The sequence below is a fragment of the Xiphophorus hellerii genome, chromosome 23, assembly GCF_003331165.1.
Source record: "Xiphophorus hellerii strain 12219 chromosome 23, Xiphophorus_hellerii-4.1, whole genome shotgun sequence".
NCBI classification, from domain to species: Eukaryota; Metazoa; Chordata; class Actinopteri; order Cyprinodontiformes; family Poeciliidae; genus Xiphophorus; species Xiphophorus hellerii.
The window spans coordinates 23,494,913-23,509,058 of NC_045694.1; the positions used below are offsets into that span (position 1 = coordinate 23,494,913).

At 40.7% G+C, this 14,146-nt stretch overlaps 2 protein-coding genes across 2 annotated transcripts; one reads left to right on the top strand and one right to left on the bottom strand.

The window, feature by feature from the left end:
- Nucleotides 1-610: 610 nt before the first annotated feature.
- hmmr (hyaluronan-mediated motility receptor (RHAMM)) lies at nt 611-9,741 on the top strand. The gene is made up of 20 exons (XM_032555721.1): nt 611-771; nt 1,019-1,117; nt 1,212-1,297; nt 1,393-1,470; nt 1,609-1,797; nt 1,890-1,976; nt 2,089-2,200; nt 2,583-2,648; nt 2,816-2,889; nt 2,975-3,045; nt 3,584-3,951; nt 4,042-4,190; nt 4,278-4,513; nt 5,098-5,211; nt 5,341-5,541; nt 6,247-6,960; nt 7,072-7,144; nt 7,330-7,506; nt 9,186-9,348; nt 9,448-9,741. Exons 1-20 carry the CDS (start codon nt 726-728, stop codon nt 9,462-9,464), a joined length of 3,120 nt encoding a protein of 1,039 aa, XP_032411612.1. The 5' UTR covers nt 611-725; the 3' UTR covers nt 9,465-9,741.
- Nucleotides 9,567-11,459, bottom strand: insb (preproinsulin b). Its single transcript, XM_032555722.1, has 2 exons — nt 11,261-11,459; nt 9,567-10,182 (listed from the first exon to the last, which is right to left on the bottom strand). Exons 1-2 carry the CDS (start codon nt 11,448-11,450, stop codon nt 10,037-10,039), a joined length of 336 nt encoding a protein of 111 aa, XP_032411613.1. The 5' UTR covers nt 11,451-11,459; the 3' UTR covers nt 9,567-10,036.
- Nucleotides 11,460-14,146: the final 2,687 nt, after the last annotated feature.

Consider the following 14,146-nt stretch of genomic DNA (forward strand, 5'->3'; position numbering starts at 1 on the left):
GCTTTTTTGTTCTGTACGGCTTTACATGTCAGAAAATATGACACTGACATTTGTCTTTGCGTTGGAAAAGTGTTCAGACAAATTTAATTTGTGGTTAAAAAAAAAAACAAAGGACATATATCAACTATTTTATTTAACAGCTGAACATTCTGGCTTTTTAACACTGTGTAGATAAAGTAAAAAGGAATACATTAGGACCGGTTTAATTGTGCAAGTTTGGTTTCAGCTGAAAATGCTTGCACCACTTTCTAAGTGGTGCAAGAAAAATCAATAGAAAAATCAATCAATAAAAAATCACCTGGGATCAGTCAACTGCTGTGTTATGTTACTATGACATACTTTATGTCACAGTGTAGCTGATTTCAAAGTTCTAAAACGACAGAGATACTAAAAACACTCGGTGAATCTATAATGTTTTCTACTATATTTAATTTATTACGGTATGTTTAAAATGCCAGTTTGTTTTGTTTTGAGTTGTTCCGTTCGTTGAGCCAGTTTTTCCTTCCGAGGATTTGGGACCGATTGGCTGTTGACCAACGTGCGTCATCCAGTAGTTTAATTCCTATTGGACACGCAGGCGGAGGCTTACGTCCGACGTCGTTTTGAAAATTCAGCGGCGGAGCTGTGGCGTCTGTTGTTTATTTTGCCGCTGTCGGAGCTGCTCGGCGTTGTTTTTCGAGGGCTGTTTGAATTTTCTAAGCTCTAACACAAAGTGGAATAAAAACATGTCATTTTCAAGAGCCCCTTTGAAGAGATTCAACGAGCACATAGGTGAGTGACTTAAAAAAAAAAACCCTCAAAGTGCTAGCAGCGGCTGGTGGGGGAATTATCCACTTAGGTTGTTTAATGCTAAGTAGCTTAGCTGAAATACGTAGCTAAGGGTTAGCGTTAGGGTAGTAGGGCTAATCAAATATTAAAATGATCCGGGTATGCGTGCTGTCTTGTTAAGTTAATTGTTGGATTAAAACGAAACTCCGATTCAAGGCTTACAGCAGCTAAACTGTAATGTTGTTTGTAGGGTGCGCCCCTCCACCGGGGTCCTATGATATTAAGTCGGAGGATGTGAAAGGAGCTGCTTCCTTTAACAAATCTGACAGATTCAGAGCCACCAGGGCAGGTATGTTGATCTCGTGCACACACTTTGACCATAGATGGTGTATCTGAAGCTGAAAGATTATTTTGTGACACTTATTTTCTTCATTTGTGTCCAGCTGCTGGAGCTGATCTACTGCCTCCATCGCCTTCCAGAGGCGTCTTCATCTCTCCTGTCCGCAGGACTTTGTCAGTCGATGGACTTGTAAGTTTAGTTACTTGAACTTCTTCTACTGAAACTGAGAGGGATCTTTACTGTCTTTAGAATATAATTTCGTGCTCTTTTCTAATTTTACACAGACTACAGGGTCAAGTGACAAAAGAGAGGGGAATGGCATGACATTTGAGAAGAAGCAGCTGAAACTGTTGGAAAAAGAGGTACGCTTTATGAACTAAGCATTTCTGAATGAATGTAAAAGTGTTTCAGTGGTTTTTCTTTTTTGTTTTTGTTTTTTTTGGCCTCTAGCATACCATCAGTACTGTCCAAATCAAAACTTTAGACAAATCTGTTTACAGATCCGCTCGCTGGTTCAGCAGCGAGGAGAGCAGGACCGCCGTTTGCTGGCCCTGGAAGATGACCTGAAGAAGTCTGAGGCCAAGCTGCTTGCTGCGGTTAGAGAGAAGACGGGGCTCTCTGCCAGCGTCGTCACGCTGGCAAGACAACGAGCCGAGCTCAAGAAAGTCAACGAGTTCCTGAAAAACAAGGTGCGGTTTTTGCCTCGGCACTTGTAACTCCTCAAGTTGTGAGGAATTTTTAAACGCTGCTGCATGAAAGATGTCATCTCATCTTTATTTAGGTTTCCGCTGATGCTACTAAAAAGAGAATAAATTCCCTCACAATGGAGCTGATGGAAGCTAGGAATAACCTGGATGTTAAAAATCAAGTATTGCCACGTTCTATACTGGTTTTAATGGCAGTAAAAGCTGCTGAATGTTTTTTTTTTGACTACATGTAGGTGCACTGATACATTTTTTTAAAATTTTGGTTACATCCAGGAGTTAAGTCTTCTACAAGTTAACACTGAAGGCCAGCTGAAGGTGATGGAAACTGACCTCCAAGCTGCTAGGACTACAGTCTCTACTTTGCAGGATAGGAATAAAGATCTGGGTAAGATCTATTACCATGGAGACAGATGCATCAATCAGAAGCCACTTTCTGATAGCTGGTTTTTGCAAAGCTTTGATCTGTTGATGAACATTTTTGCCTCTTTCATTTTCCTTTTAAGTACAATATTATGAGAATGTCTAAAAATGCGTTAATTTTTTTTCCCTGCTATTAATTATTCATATTAGGAATCACACCACATGTCTGAGAGACATATGGTGTGAACAATATGATTGTGGAGTTGACAACTTTACTTAGCTTTAGCGTCTAGCAATCTGTTTGGTTAGCAAGGCTAGCATTCAGGTTCTTTCTACATCCCTAAGTGTTGCTGGAATTTCCAACATTTTTCGGTTAAACTTTTTCTTTTCTTTTTTTTTTTAAATAGAGGATCTGCATGAAGTGACAAAAAGCCGGAACGTGGAGCTTGAGAATGAAAAGGAGAGGTTAAATGGTAAGTGTCCCTCCATCTGGAAAAAAAAAAAAAATCATTTTGTCAACAATGCAAGGCGGTTTAAGATGCATATTAACACTTTAGTTGCAAAGATAACATAAGCTGCATGCACTATTTTGTTCAGAGTTTTCTGTGCAAACTCTGTAAGCACTAACTTTGTTTTTCAGGTGAGATTCAGGAGCTGAGAGAGGAGGTCAGGGTACTCCAGGAGTACTTGGATGCAGCTAATGACCAGATTCAGGTTTGATCTATAGATACAAGAGGAAGTCTGACTTTATCACATCTGTGTTGTAAAAGGCATAAAGACAATGTTCATGTGTTTGCAGGACCTCCGTTTGCAGATACAAGAGAAGACACAAGAAGATGATGTCGTTGGTTCCAAAGGAGAGAAACTTAAGTAATTAAAAATTCCTTTCATTTTCTCTTTTTAAAAAAAAATCTATATTGTAAGACTTCAACAGCACATTCCTTACTAGGCCTGTGGTTAAAAAAAAAACAATATATATATTTTTTAACCACAATAAATCATTTAATCGCATGATGAACTAGAAGCGCGATAATTTCCAGTTGGACAACAGTTGTTAAGGAGATGCTCCCCTTTAATGTCATTGAAAAGCCAGCTTTTTGAGAAACGCTGCAAACAATTGACACCCAACACAAAGTAGTTAGCTTCCACTGCCTGTCAATTTTGCTTGTTTTCCCCAAGACAAATGATTATTTTCTGAAATGCCATTTTAGTTAAGAAGACTTCATAATCTATTTTAATTGTTGTCGTTTTAGTTCTGTTGGTTATGTAAAATGGTTTGCAGTTCCAGTGTTAAATGAAAATAGTCTTAAAATGATAGTATTATCATTGCCACAATAATTCCTGGGACAATTTATCGTCCAGCAAAATTGCTCTTGACAAGCCTCCTCATGGCACTTGCCCCCCACAGGCATCTAGAGACGGAATTGGAGCAGAGAACAGGAGCGCTTCAAACCACGCAAGATTTGCTGAAGCAAAAGGAGGAGGAGGCTAACAAATTCCAGCAGGAGCTGCAGACATCCAAGGATGCTTTGTGGGATGTGGAAAAGATGTTGGAGTACGAAAATCTGGAGCTCCAATCTGCACAAAAGTCGGTCATTGACATGGAGAAGCAAATGAAGTTGGCCCGCCAAGAAGTTGAGGACTCTCAGACGACCGTCCGTCAGCAAGAGGCCGAGCTTACCCGGCTGAGGGAGGTGCTCAGGAGGACGGAGAGGGAACTCGACGAGAGGGTAGCGCATCTTGAACAGAAGTGTCTGCTCTCTGATGAAGAGAGAAGTACGTTCATCTCCTCCTGATGCCCAATGTCTCGTAGGGTTATACAAAGCTTCGCAGTTTGTGTGAGAGGAATATCTTATTTGGTTTCAGGTAAGGCTCAGGAGGAAGGGTTCAGGAAAGTAGAGCAGCTGAAGAACGAGCTGATCGTCTTACAGCAAGCTAAACGAGATGAAAGGAAGAGACAGATCCAGCTTGAGCAAGAACACACAGCACTCACAGAGGAGCTGGCCAAAGAAAAGGTTATATAAACATTAACCTCTTATATAGATCATACACCGAATGACTGCTAGCTCTGTAGTAAACGTCTGTTCTGTTGACATCTGCAGGCTCTGGTGGACTCTCTGACTGTGCTCGTGGAGAAGGAAAGGGAAGAGACTGAAGAGCAAATGAGACAGCTAAAAGAGGAAATGGAGGAGGTGCTGGGGGAGCTGGCTGTGATGGAGGAGCAGGAGCAGATACGGCTGGAGGGGGCTCAGAAGAGTCAGGAGGCCCTTCAGAGCCTGCAGCGGGACAAAGAGGAGCTGGCGAATCAGCTGAGGGATGCAGAAGCCCTTCTGGAAGGGTGGGTGAACAACAGCCAGAGACGATGCTATGATATAAGCCAAAGATCTGTAGCACAGGTTAGACATGAAAAGTTTGAAAATCAAAAGTAGGGTTGAGCAAAGGGTACCTGAGGCTATTTCCACTAACTGCAGCAATTTTTAAACTGATCATTTTCATAGTTTCCAGAGCATTAGTCGCATGGAGAGAACAAAAATAAGTCGCAGGATCAAACAAAATATGAAAAAAGTGCAACTTATCAGTCAGAAAATGTGGTAACTTCCCTTTTCTGTTTTGCCAATAATCGTCCACATATCCATTCTATTTATTATCTTTGAAAGAGCGTTTTGTTTTTTTGTGCCAAGAAATCAATCCGTTTCGCGGTTCGACTCAGCATGTCGTCCACATATGGGCGTTCATTTCTGTTTTAGAGAGTCGAGGCTTAAAAAGTCTTATCATAAAAGTGCGTTTTTATCTGCTCTGCCGCTTTGAAACTGTTGGAAATCTTTGATTGTGATTTAGTTTCATACTTTCTTGGGTTTTTCCTGCACTCTGGCTTGATTAAGATTTACTCCTTAACAATCTATTCCCCTCTGCCTTTGCTAGGAGCAGTGATGTGGCAGCGATGAAAGCGATGCATCTTGCAGCAGTGAGTGAACTCCAAGAGGCATGTAACAACTCACAGAGAAAGATCGAGGATTTTGTCACGGAGCTGGAAAGGTGAGCTCCTCCCGAGTGTCGGCATTTCCTGGTGTTCCTTTGCTTTAAAGTCACTTTGATTTATGTTGCCTTTAAACTTTAAGTTCTGTCGGCATCCCGGCTTCACAGAGTGCTTGTCTTCCTTTTCAGCACCAGAGAGGCTCTAAAGGAAGCTAAAGGAAGACAGAGAGAACTGGAAGCGGAGGTGGGGAGAGTGACCTGCCAGCTGAAGGAGGCGATGGACAAAATGGTTGAACAGAAAGAGGAAGAGATCAATAGAGTGAGGGGGTGGACGGACGAGCAACAGGAGAGACTGCAGGCTGAAGCAAAATCAAAGGAAGAGAGTTTAAGGTATACTCAAAACTACGGCTTGGCAACATTGCGTAAAAATAAAATCTCCGATTTTTTTCCATGCCAGATATATATATTTTTGCTTTCCTTTCTAAAAGTTAGAAGAGACAAATGCTTTCAAAAAGTGGCTTTTATTTCAGTCATCCCTTCTGTGAGCTGTACGACTCAGTCTTGGGGCCAGACTACAAGAATTTGTAATTATGAGAATATATATGAGCAGAATAAAGACGCAGTTTTGCCAGAAGAAAGTCTTAAAATTGCAAGAAAAATCTTGTTTTGATTAGTGGGGGAAAAAAGCTTCTGGAATTATTAAAATGTGACGTAAACAGCTCAGTTCATGTGAATCTTTCTTCAAAATAAACTCAGTCGTTTGTACAATCATTTCAACATACCGTACTACTACAGATAATAATTTGACGCGTTAAAAGATGACATATTTCCTTGTCTGTAAACCATTACCAAAGTGTGACTTCATTTTGATTTCTTTATGTTGGAGTTCTCCTAAAATTACAACTTCATCCTCCTAATATCACTCTGAACTATGAAAACCTAAGGAGTGCATTGGGAGAAAAAACAATTGCCTTCAAAAATTTGACTGACAAAATCAATTTATCGCCCAGCCCTACTTACCACATTGCTATGGTTCTGCTAAACTGACTAGTACCAACTCTTTTTTTTTTTTACTTGATTTGTTTCATCTTTTAGGGTGTTGCATGAGGTTCAAACTTGCCTTGCTCAAAAAGAAGAGGAGGTGAAGGCCGCGCAGGCAAGCCATGCAGCTCAACTCGACCTGCTTCAGAAGGAGCTACAGGCGCAGATAAGCGCAAAGGAAGACGCGCTGAGACTTTTAGAGGAACAGAGACTGAGTTTTTCTGAGAGGGAGAAGTCCCAGAAACTGTTGGAAGACCTTAGTTGGCAAAAAGAAGAAATGTCTCAGCAACTCCAAAAGGAAAGAGAAGAGAAATTAAAAATCCACGTGGCCCTTCAGGAGGAAAAACTAGTGTTTGAGGCTGAGCGGAACAACCACGAGCAGGTCAGGTCAGAGGTGCTTAAACTACAAGCTGACTTGGAGATGCTAGACCAGGAAAGGAGGACTCTGCTGTCGGAAGTAGAACTTAAAAAGGACTTCAGCCATGCGCTCGAGAATCGGCTGAGCGCCGCTGAGCGGGACAGAGATCAGTTTCAGTCTCGCCTGGACGACGTCGAACGAGAAAACGCCGGCCTGCGGGCCCAATTAGACCGCTCGCGGGAGAAAGCGGCGGCTCTGGAGCACGAGTTGGACAAGCAGCAGCAGCAGGACGGCGGCGCTCTGAGGGAGCAGCTGGAGGTACTGACTCAGGAGAAGGTCACTCTGCAGTGGGAAATGGAGGAGCAGCGACAGGAACTCCAAAGACAATTAGCAGAAGCGCAGGAGAAGAGGTGAGCGGTAATGAATATTTCTCTCTGATGTGGAGCTTTTTTTTTCTTTTCTTTTTCTTTTTTTTTTTTTTAAATCTGCAGTTTTGTAGCTAATCACGCCTATCTTTGAAGCTCCCCGCGCTCCGAGATGGAGCGCTGGAAGAAACAATATGAGGAACTGTTCGTCAAAGTCAAGCCCTTCCAGGTCAGCTGATTTTTTTTTAATATATAATTTTTTCATTTAGCAAAAGAACCGTTCTGGACGTACGCAAAAACAGACAAGAAAAACTTGCCGTTTTCGTGGCACGGGGGTTACTCCTCGTCAGTTTTTGTATCTGCAGATGTTAATTTGTCAAACTAAATAATACTTGTGTTGGCGCGTTCCCACAGGAGCAGCTTAACGCATTTGCAGCGGAGCGAGATGCGCTGCTTAATGAGAACGGAGCGAACCAGGAAGAATTAAACAAATTAGCCGACGCTTACGCTTCCCTCCTGGGGCACCAGAACCAGAAGCAGAAGATCAAACATGTGATGAAGCTCAAAGATGAAAATATCTCTCTGAAACAGGTAAAATGGTAGAGCAGCGCTGCCTCTCCCAAAAAGGGCATTTTTTTATTCCCTTTGGTCTGTTTTTTGATCATAAAGGGGCATTTAAAAATTCAGAATATTGCTGAAAAGCTTATCGTTCAACTTAAGAGCTTAAACTCTTGTTACATTGATCGATTCAAAGGCTATATCTGGGGGTAAGTGTTTATTTCTCCTGATTTATACATTTGTTTCATAGAGGAAACTTTGTATATCTGCGATATACTCAAGTTTTGGTTTGGATGGCATCACTAATTTTTATTCGGGAATGGTTAATTCGGTGAAATCAACAGCTGTGACCCATAGAATTAATGCATCTGTCCCTGCAGATATGCTGGTGTATCAGATTTTTCTTCCACTCAACTTTCAATTAATGTTCTTGGATACAGCACATTGTAATCTTGCCATATCTGGCTTACCCTCCTATTGGTGATAACATCCTGTCACCAATTGGTGCGGTCAAGGGTGGCAAGTGAGGCAGAGCCTCACCTGTCATAATGGAAAAATGATCATTTATGTTGTTATTTTCACCCTGTAGTTTGTACTGTAAAGTATTCTTTTTATTTAGATTAACCAATTTTGATTATTCTTTCTTCAAAATTGTTGAATTTTCTTAATTTTCCATTCAAATGCTCGGAAGCGCAGCAGGCGAGCTGAGCCTCACCGGGGATTGAGCAACTGCCATTATATGAAAGCATGTTCCTCCTGTTTGTACGTCGCCAATAAAGTGGTTAAAAACATTTACTATATGAACTGATTTTCCATAATTTAGCTTATGTATATAATGTACAGAGTTTTTTGTCACTAACTGTGTGTATACCGTGTATCGTGTGCTGAGGAGCGATCAGAAACGGCAGAGAACTTATTCGAGGTGAGGCAGGCAGTTCTCCTGCCTCATGGCAGGGGGCGCTCATAATCACAGACATCGTGACTCCACAACTGCAGAGTAAGAGGCAGTAACGGCGAGCTAGCCGTACAGTAAAGTCAAGTGCAGCGATATATTTATAGTTTTCTCCTCGTACCACAGCAGACACTTATTAATAAAAGCAAAAATAAGCATTAAGCCTTAAAACCATACTACTGCAACAGACTGAACGTTCTGCTCTTTGTATGGAAGATATTTCAGTTTTTTTAGGAGCGTTGTTGTCAGTTGCTATGGCAACGAGTCTGCGTGTAGCCTGACCAATGCAAAGAATTAGAAAGACGTGGTTTTGAGTTGTACTTTAACTTTGAGTTGTACAGCGCAAAATTAATAATGCCTACATTTCCAAGTTTCATTGAGTTAACAGAATTATTCTACGGCGGCCGCGCTGCTATCCATGACGTAAGCTTTTTGCCCTCCAGCTGTTGTCCGCAGGCGCGAAATTTCCTTCTGTAAACGATAACATGTTTACATAAGGTGGTCCACATTTGTATATCTAATTATGATTAAGTCAGTGCCTCACCGCACGTCACTGGTGTATAAATTTCTGAGAAACTCCGTTTATTAGCTAGAATCCATAAATCATAAAAATCTAAAGTAATGTATGCTTAAAATGCATTACTCTTACTTAATGAGTTGCTTTAAAAGAGTTCTCTTTTGATTTGAAATGATGGGAATCAACTTTTCAATGGTATTTTGACACATCGAGCCGCATCTACATGCCTCTCCTGTTTTGTAGGAAGTTTCCAAGCTTCGTTCCCTTGTGAGCCGCCAGAAGAGCGATGTGGACCAGCTGAGAGCAAAGCTGCCCGGCGCTCGTCGTCACAGGTTTGATCCCAGCAAGGCCTTCCAGAACAACAAGGAAAACATTCAGACTGAAACAAATGATCCTCTTGGAGAAGGTGAGCTCCAAGCTGCTCTCTACTCGCTCGGTTTTTGTTTTGCCGTGACTGCTGGTTTCTGATCCTAAGTTTTTTTTTTGTTTGTTTGTTTCGTCTTAGGAAACCACAAAGAATAGTGGAGTTGAAGAATGGAAAGCGAAAAGGAAAGACATGTTACTAGTTTTGTTTCTCTGCAATGTTCTTAAAATGTAATCATAGTTTCAACAGGTTTTTTGTTCAAGTGGATGCAAGATGTGTCTGAATTGGATAACCGAGCTCCAAACATAAATGAAATGTACATAAAATGTATCTTTTTATGTACATATGTAGTTTTTATTGTAGCGGGGTCCTCTTTAAATATGGTGGCTGTAAATGTTTACTTTGTAAATAAAGATTTTTTTTTTTTAATCCTTCGCACCATTGTATTTGTGATTCATTCACTTCAGGGTTTTTGCTTGCCTCATCTTTGCCATGTCGCTCCTCAGCCAGTAGAGGGCACTCCAGGACCGCAGCCGTCGGCTGCAGCCCGCTTTTCACCGACACCAGCTGACATAGAACACACATTCCATCATTGCAGAGAGGAGCCTCGGGTTATGGGTCATGACGCTTTATTTCCTTCACTTGATAAGACATAGCCAGCGAGAGTCGGGGACAGAAATTGACTTCCGGACCTCTTTACAAGCTATGAGTAGTGCTAGTTGCGGAGTGGTCAGTTGCAGTAGTCCTCCAGGTGGTGAATGCTGCACGGCTTGTGGCAGCACTGCTCCACGATGCCTCTCTTCACCTTGGGCTCGTCACGGGCAGACAGAACCCTCCACAGCCGCTCCTCCACTCTGGCCCTTTTCGCCAGGAACCCTTTGAAGTAGAGAAAGTTCCCATACCTCCGCATTAAAATCCCGCTGCGCTCGAGCCAAAAAAAAAAGAAGCTGAAAACACTATTACTGTTAAGACTCTCATGGAAAGTCGACATGTAGAAAAATATTGATTGCAGCAATCCATTTAGCCTTGTTAGTTTCTGCCTCAACAGTGAGGGGGGGGGGGCGTATGAGAAAAAACGATGACGCACCAGCAGAAGCATAGCATAACTGATGCACCCTGATGTTAGCTTCAAAGCATCAGCAGAACGTTTGAGGTGGAAGATCTAAATAATGTGTTTAGGGAATAGCTTAATGAGGAATGTTGGGATTTCACAGGATTTGTGATGAATGGATTTGTCACATAACAGAAGTTTAAAGCGATCCTAAACCAATTGCATGTCTTTATAAAAGAAGCTGCAGAATGACTTAATGATGGCCTGGACCATTGGTTACATTCAGTTCAGTGAAGTTTTCTGCATGTTGTCGCCTTCAAAAATAAAATAAAGAAACATCTTTCCTCCAGCCATCAAATGTGGCCCTTTCTTACTATTAAGCTTCAGCTTTTCAATACAGTGTGGGTGAACAAAGCCAGACTGGGGGGTCGTAAGGCAAAGTCGTGCTGTTAATTTCCGAACTCCCGCCACGAAAGGAAGCAGACAAACTTACTTTCTGCAAATCAGAAGTAATACTTTAAAAAAGAAAAGAAAAAAAAATCTTCCCAGAGTTGAGGGGTAGTTTTCAAGTGAGATTCTGTGACCAGGTACCTTCCCTGGTGAAGGTATTGACCTTACATGCCACACCTTTCAGATTTATACTTGTATAGCATTTTAAAGATTGCATCCTTTTAAAATGCCGATCTTTGTTTATGTTTTATTATTTATTAAAGTTTATTGTGAAGTTAAATACAAAAACTGCTCTTGGAGTAAAAATGATCATTTAAATTTTAAATGTTTAAATGAAGAAACTTACAGCAACATGACATCTTTCTGCTGCACATAAGGGAACTTTACATTGGAACTAACTATTACATAACCGAACCTCACTACAACCAAACCACCTCTTAGATGCGTCCGTACCAAGCAGATTTTCCAGGTCCCGCTTGTGGGCTCGGTTCGGACTGTAGTAAAATCCTCGCTCCCCACAAATGAAGTAGAGGGCGTCGACCAGGTGAGAGCCACACAGGTGCTGGTTTGGGGCCAACGAGGCCCCTGGAGAGTGGAGCACAAGCAGAAACAGCATGGAGAATATCCATGGTATCCTGGCCATAGAGGAGGGGGGACCACTTGGACAGAGAACAAAAAGGAAATAATTAAAACAATAGAAATTAGGTTTCAACAGTGCAATAGTGAATCCACATATCCACTTATAATTCATGGGCTGAAGAGAAAATAAAGTGTTGATTAAACCTAATTATAGTTTTTTTTCACTCACTTTATTCCTCGCGAAACTGAAAAATATTTTGCCAGGAGTCTGTCACATTCTTTCAGGTTAACCAGGCTTCTAGCAGAGCATAATAGCACACAAAAAACAGAATGGCATGCCAATGCAAATACCACACTTCAAAGCGGGCAGAGAACAATGTAAGCATAGTTTTTGTTAGCTGATATCAAAGGAATGCTTTAATGAGATCTTAGAGACCAGCTATTGCATCGCATTAGTCAAAAATCTTATTGTGCATGCTAATGGAAGATCTTCAAAAGTTCAGACAAAAGCAGCATTTTAGGCACACCTGCTTTTTATGAGTATTGTCATAAATGGAAACGGTACTAAATATAAATCACCTGGGGGAAAAATGGTATTTTTACTTTCGATATATAAAAAAGGAGAAAATAAAGTATTCTGAATGACTCCAGACTTTTAAATTTAGGATGATTTTATTTTTCCAGCATCACAGTGAATCTGAGCACATGTCTTAGCTAAAGAGTGACTTCATGTTTGGGTAACAGAAAAGTGTGGGCAGTTATCTCAAATCATTTTGAGATTTGGAGGTCTGTGGTCAAGACAAATATTTTCCACACGTGGAATGTTGAAACTTCATCTAAAGATTTTAAAGCTGCGCGAGAAAGAAATCTCAATTTTGTGAATGTCCATAGCCCGTCATATTGACGGTGTAGATTTTTGATAGTTTTGAAGTCAAATGTCCAAAAAATGTGTTAGGAGATGTCATATTGATACAAAAAAATATATATAATTAAAAAAGATTAAGGAATTTGAGTCTGGAAACGCATAAGAACCATGTAATGTCTTTGAATAGGGAATTTTTTGCATCAAGAAAAGAATTTATTAAATTGCCAAAAAAGACTGTATTAAAGTCACATAAAAAAAATCATCTTTTTTTTCTACCTTTCTTTCTTTTACTTCCTTGGTTTTTCTTTCTTTTTCATGCCATTTAGATCACTTTTATTAACATCTAAAAATAAAAAAAAAACATAACATCATCAAAATTCTCCATGTCTCATTTGTTTCTTAAGGTTGGTACCCTCAGTGCCGTCTGGCTGTTTTAGTGGTCATTAGTTGAAATGGTTTGTCAAAAAATCCACAAAAATGCAATTGAAGTTCTTAGTTAAATGCCACGTGTGATTGATTTGTCTCACAGGTTTAAAGTTCGGCTCCTTTTTCAAGGTGAAAACCGTATCCAGCAGTCATTTAGAAACTATATAGACCTTTTGTGGACATCTTGTAGTATGCTGCAGATTATTGGATGTAAAATGAATCAATTTTAGTGTCTTTAACAATGTACTTGTGCCAGGCATTAGAAAATTGGCGGAGCACTTTATCAGGTCCGCCACTCCTCTATTCCTTTTGGCTGCGCGCCATTCTCCTTGGCACAGCAGATTGGTTGAATTATAGATCCCGTCCATGCTCCGCTTTTATGTTCATCCTGGTTATTATAAGTATAAATCTTGACAGCTAAAATCTTGAGGGAACAGAGGGAAAGCTCTCTTACCTGTGTTGTAGGAGGCGGTAGAGCAGCTGGTGGTCACGGATGAAAAGGGCCTGGATTGCAAGGTGCAGAGAACATCTCTACTTGGCCACCTTCCCCCTTTTTAACGCTCCACCTCCACCTGGCCTTTGCTAACCACAGCAAAAAGTCAAAGGTCATCTCATTAACACCTTGACCTGTAAGCACTCTTGATCTGCTCTGCTCTGCTCTGGCACCACGTCATTTAATTGACTTGCGGACCAACTGGATCACCTCGAGGACCCAGCCACACAGAATGATACCCATCTCACATCCCCTGCTGCGTAGTGGCCTCACTGGCACTGTTCAAAAGCTCACAAACACCATATGTCACACTGTGATCACACAGAGTAGATTAGAAGACTTTGAAGCTTATCATTGATCAGCGGTGTTGTGTTTAATCAGTCGATTTATTTTGTTTTCCTTATGTTTCGTAGGGGGGATCAAGCTGTGGTGAACAATTTCAACATTGTTAACTCACCGGTATTATAATCTGTCAAAATCAGTCACAGTGATCTTTATCATACGTTGAAGTTTTTTTTTTTCTTTTCTTTTTTTTTTAAGTTATCATGATTAACATTTTACAATGACCACTGCTGAAATGACTATAGTTTAGTTACTTGTACATAGAAAAACACTTTTTGAATAAAGCAAGATAAAAACAGAGATGGCGATGCCACCTAGAACTATAACCACAGGCTAAAAGGAGAAAATTAATGACTAGTGAATTGAACTCTTAAAACACTAATTAAAAATCTAACATTTATTAAAAGTTTAATAGCCTCCCTGCAGATTACAGGGTTTAACACAGTAAGTCTGAGTTCTACTGCCAGATTAACATTCAAACATTAATTTGATAAGTTTAACAAAGAAAGGAGAAAAATTCAAAGTTTCTTCCACCTTTGGTCCTTTAACTTTTGACACTAGAACCACTGCATAGAACGGAGGGGGAAAAAAAGCATGGCTCACAAGATCAGTTTTCCCGCTCACTGAACTAACT

Coding starts and splice junctions, on each gene's coding strand:
- insb (XM_032555722.1), bottom strand. CDS start 11,450: ATGGCCAGGATACCATGGATATTCTCCATGCTGTTTCTGCTTGTGCTC. Junction 10,183..11,260: donor GGACCTGGAAAATCTGCTTG/GTACGGACGCAT, acceptor TCTACTTCAAAG/GGTTCCTGGCGAAAAGGGCC.
- hmmr (XM_032555721.1), top strand. CDS start 726: ATGTCATTTTCAAGAGCCCCTTTGAAGAGATTCAACGAGCACATAG. Junction 1,977..2,088: donor ACCTGGATGTTAAAAATCAA/GTATTGCCACGT, acceptor GGTTACATCCAG/GAGTTAAGTCTTCTACAAGT. Junction 3,952..4,041: donor GCTCTCTGATGAAGAGAGAA/GTACGTTCATCT, acceptor ATTTGGTTTCAG/GTAAGGCTCAGGAGGAAGGG.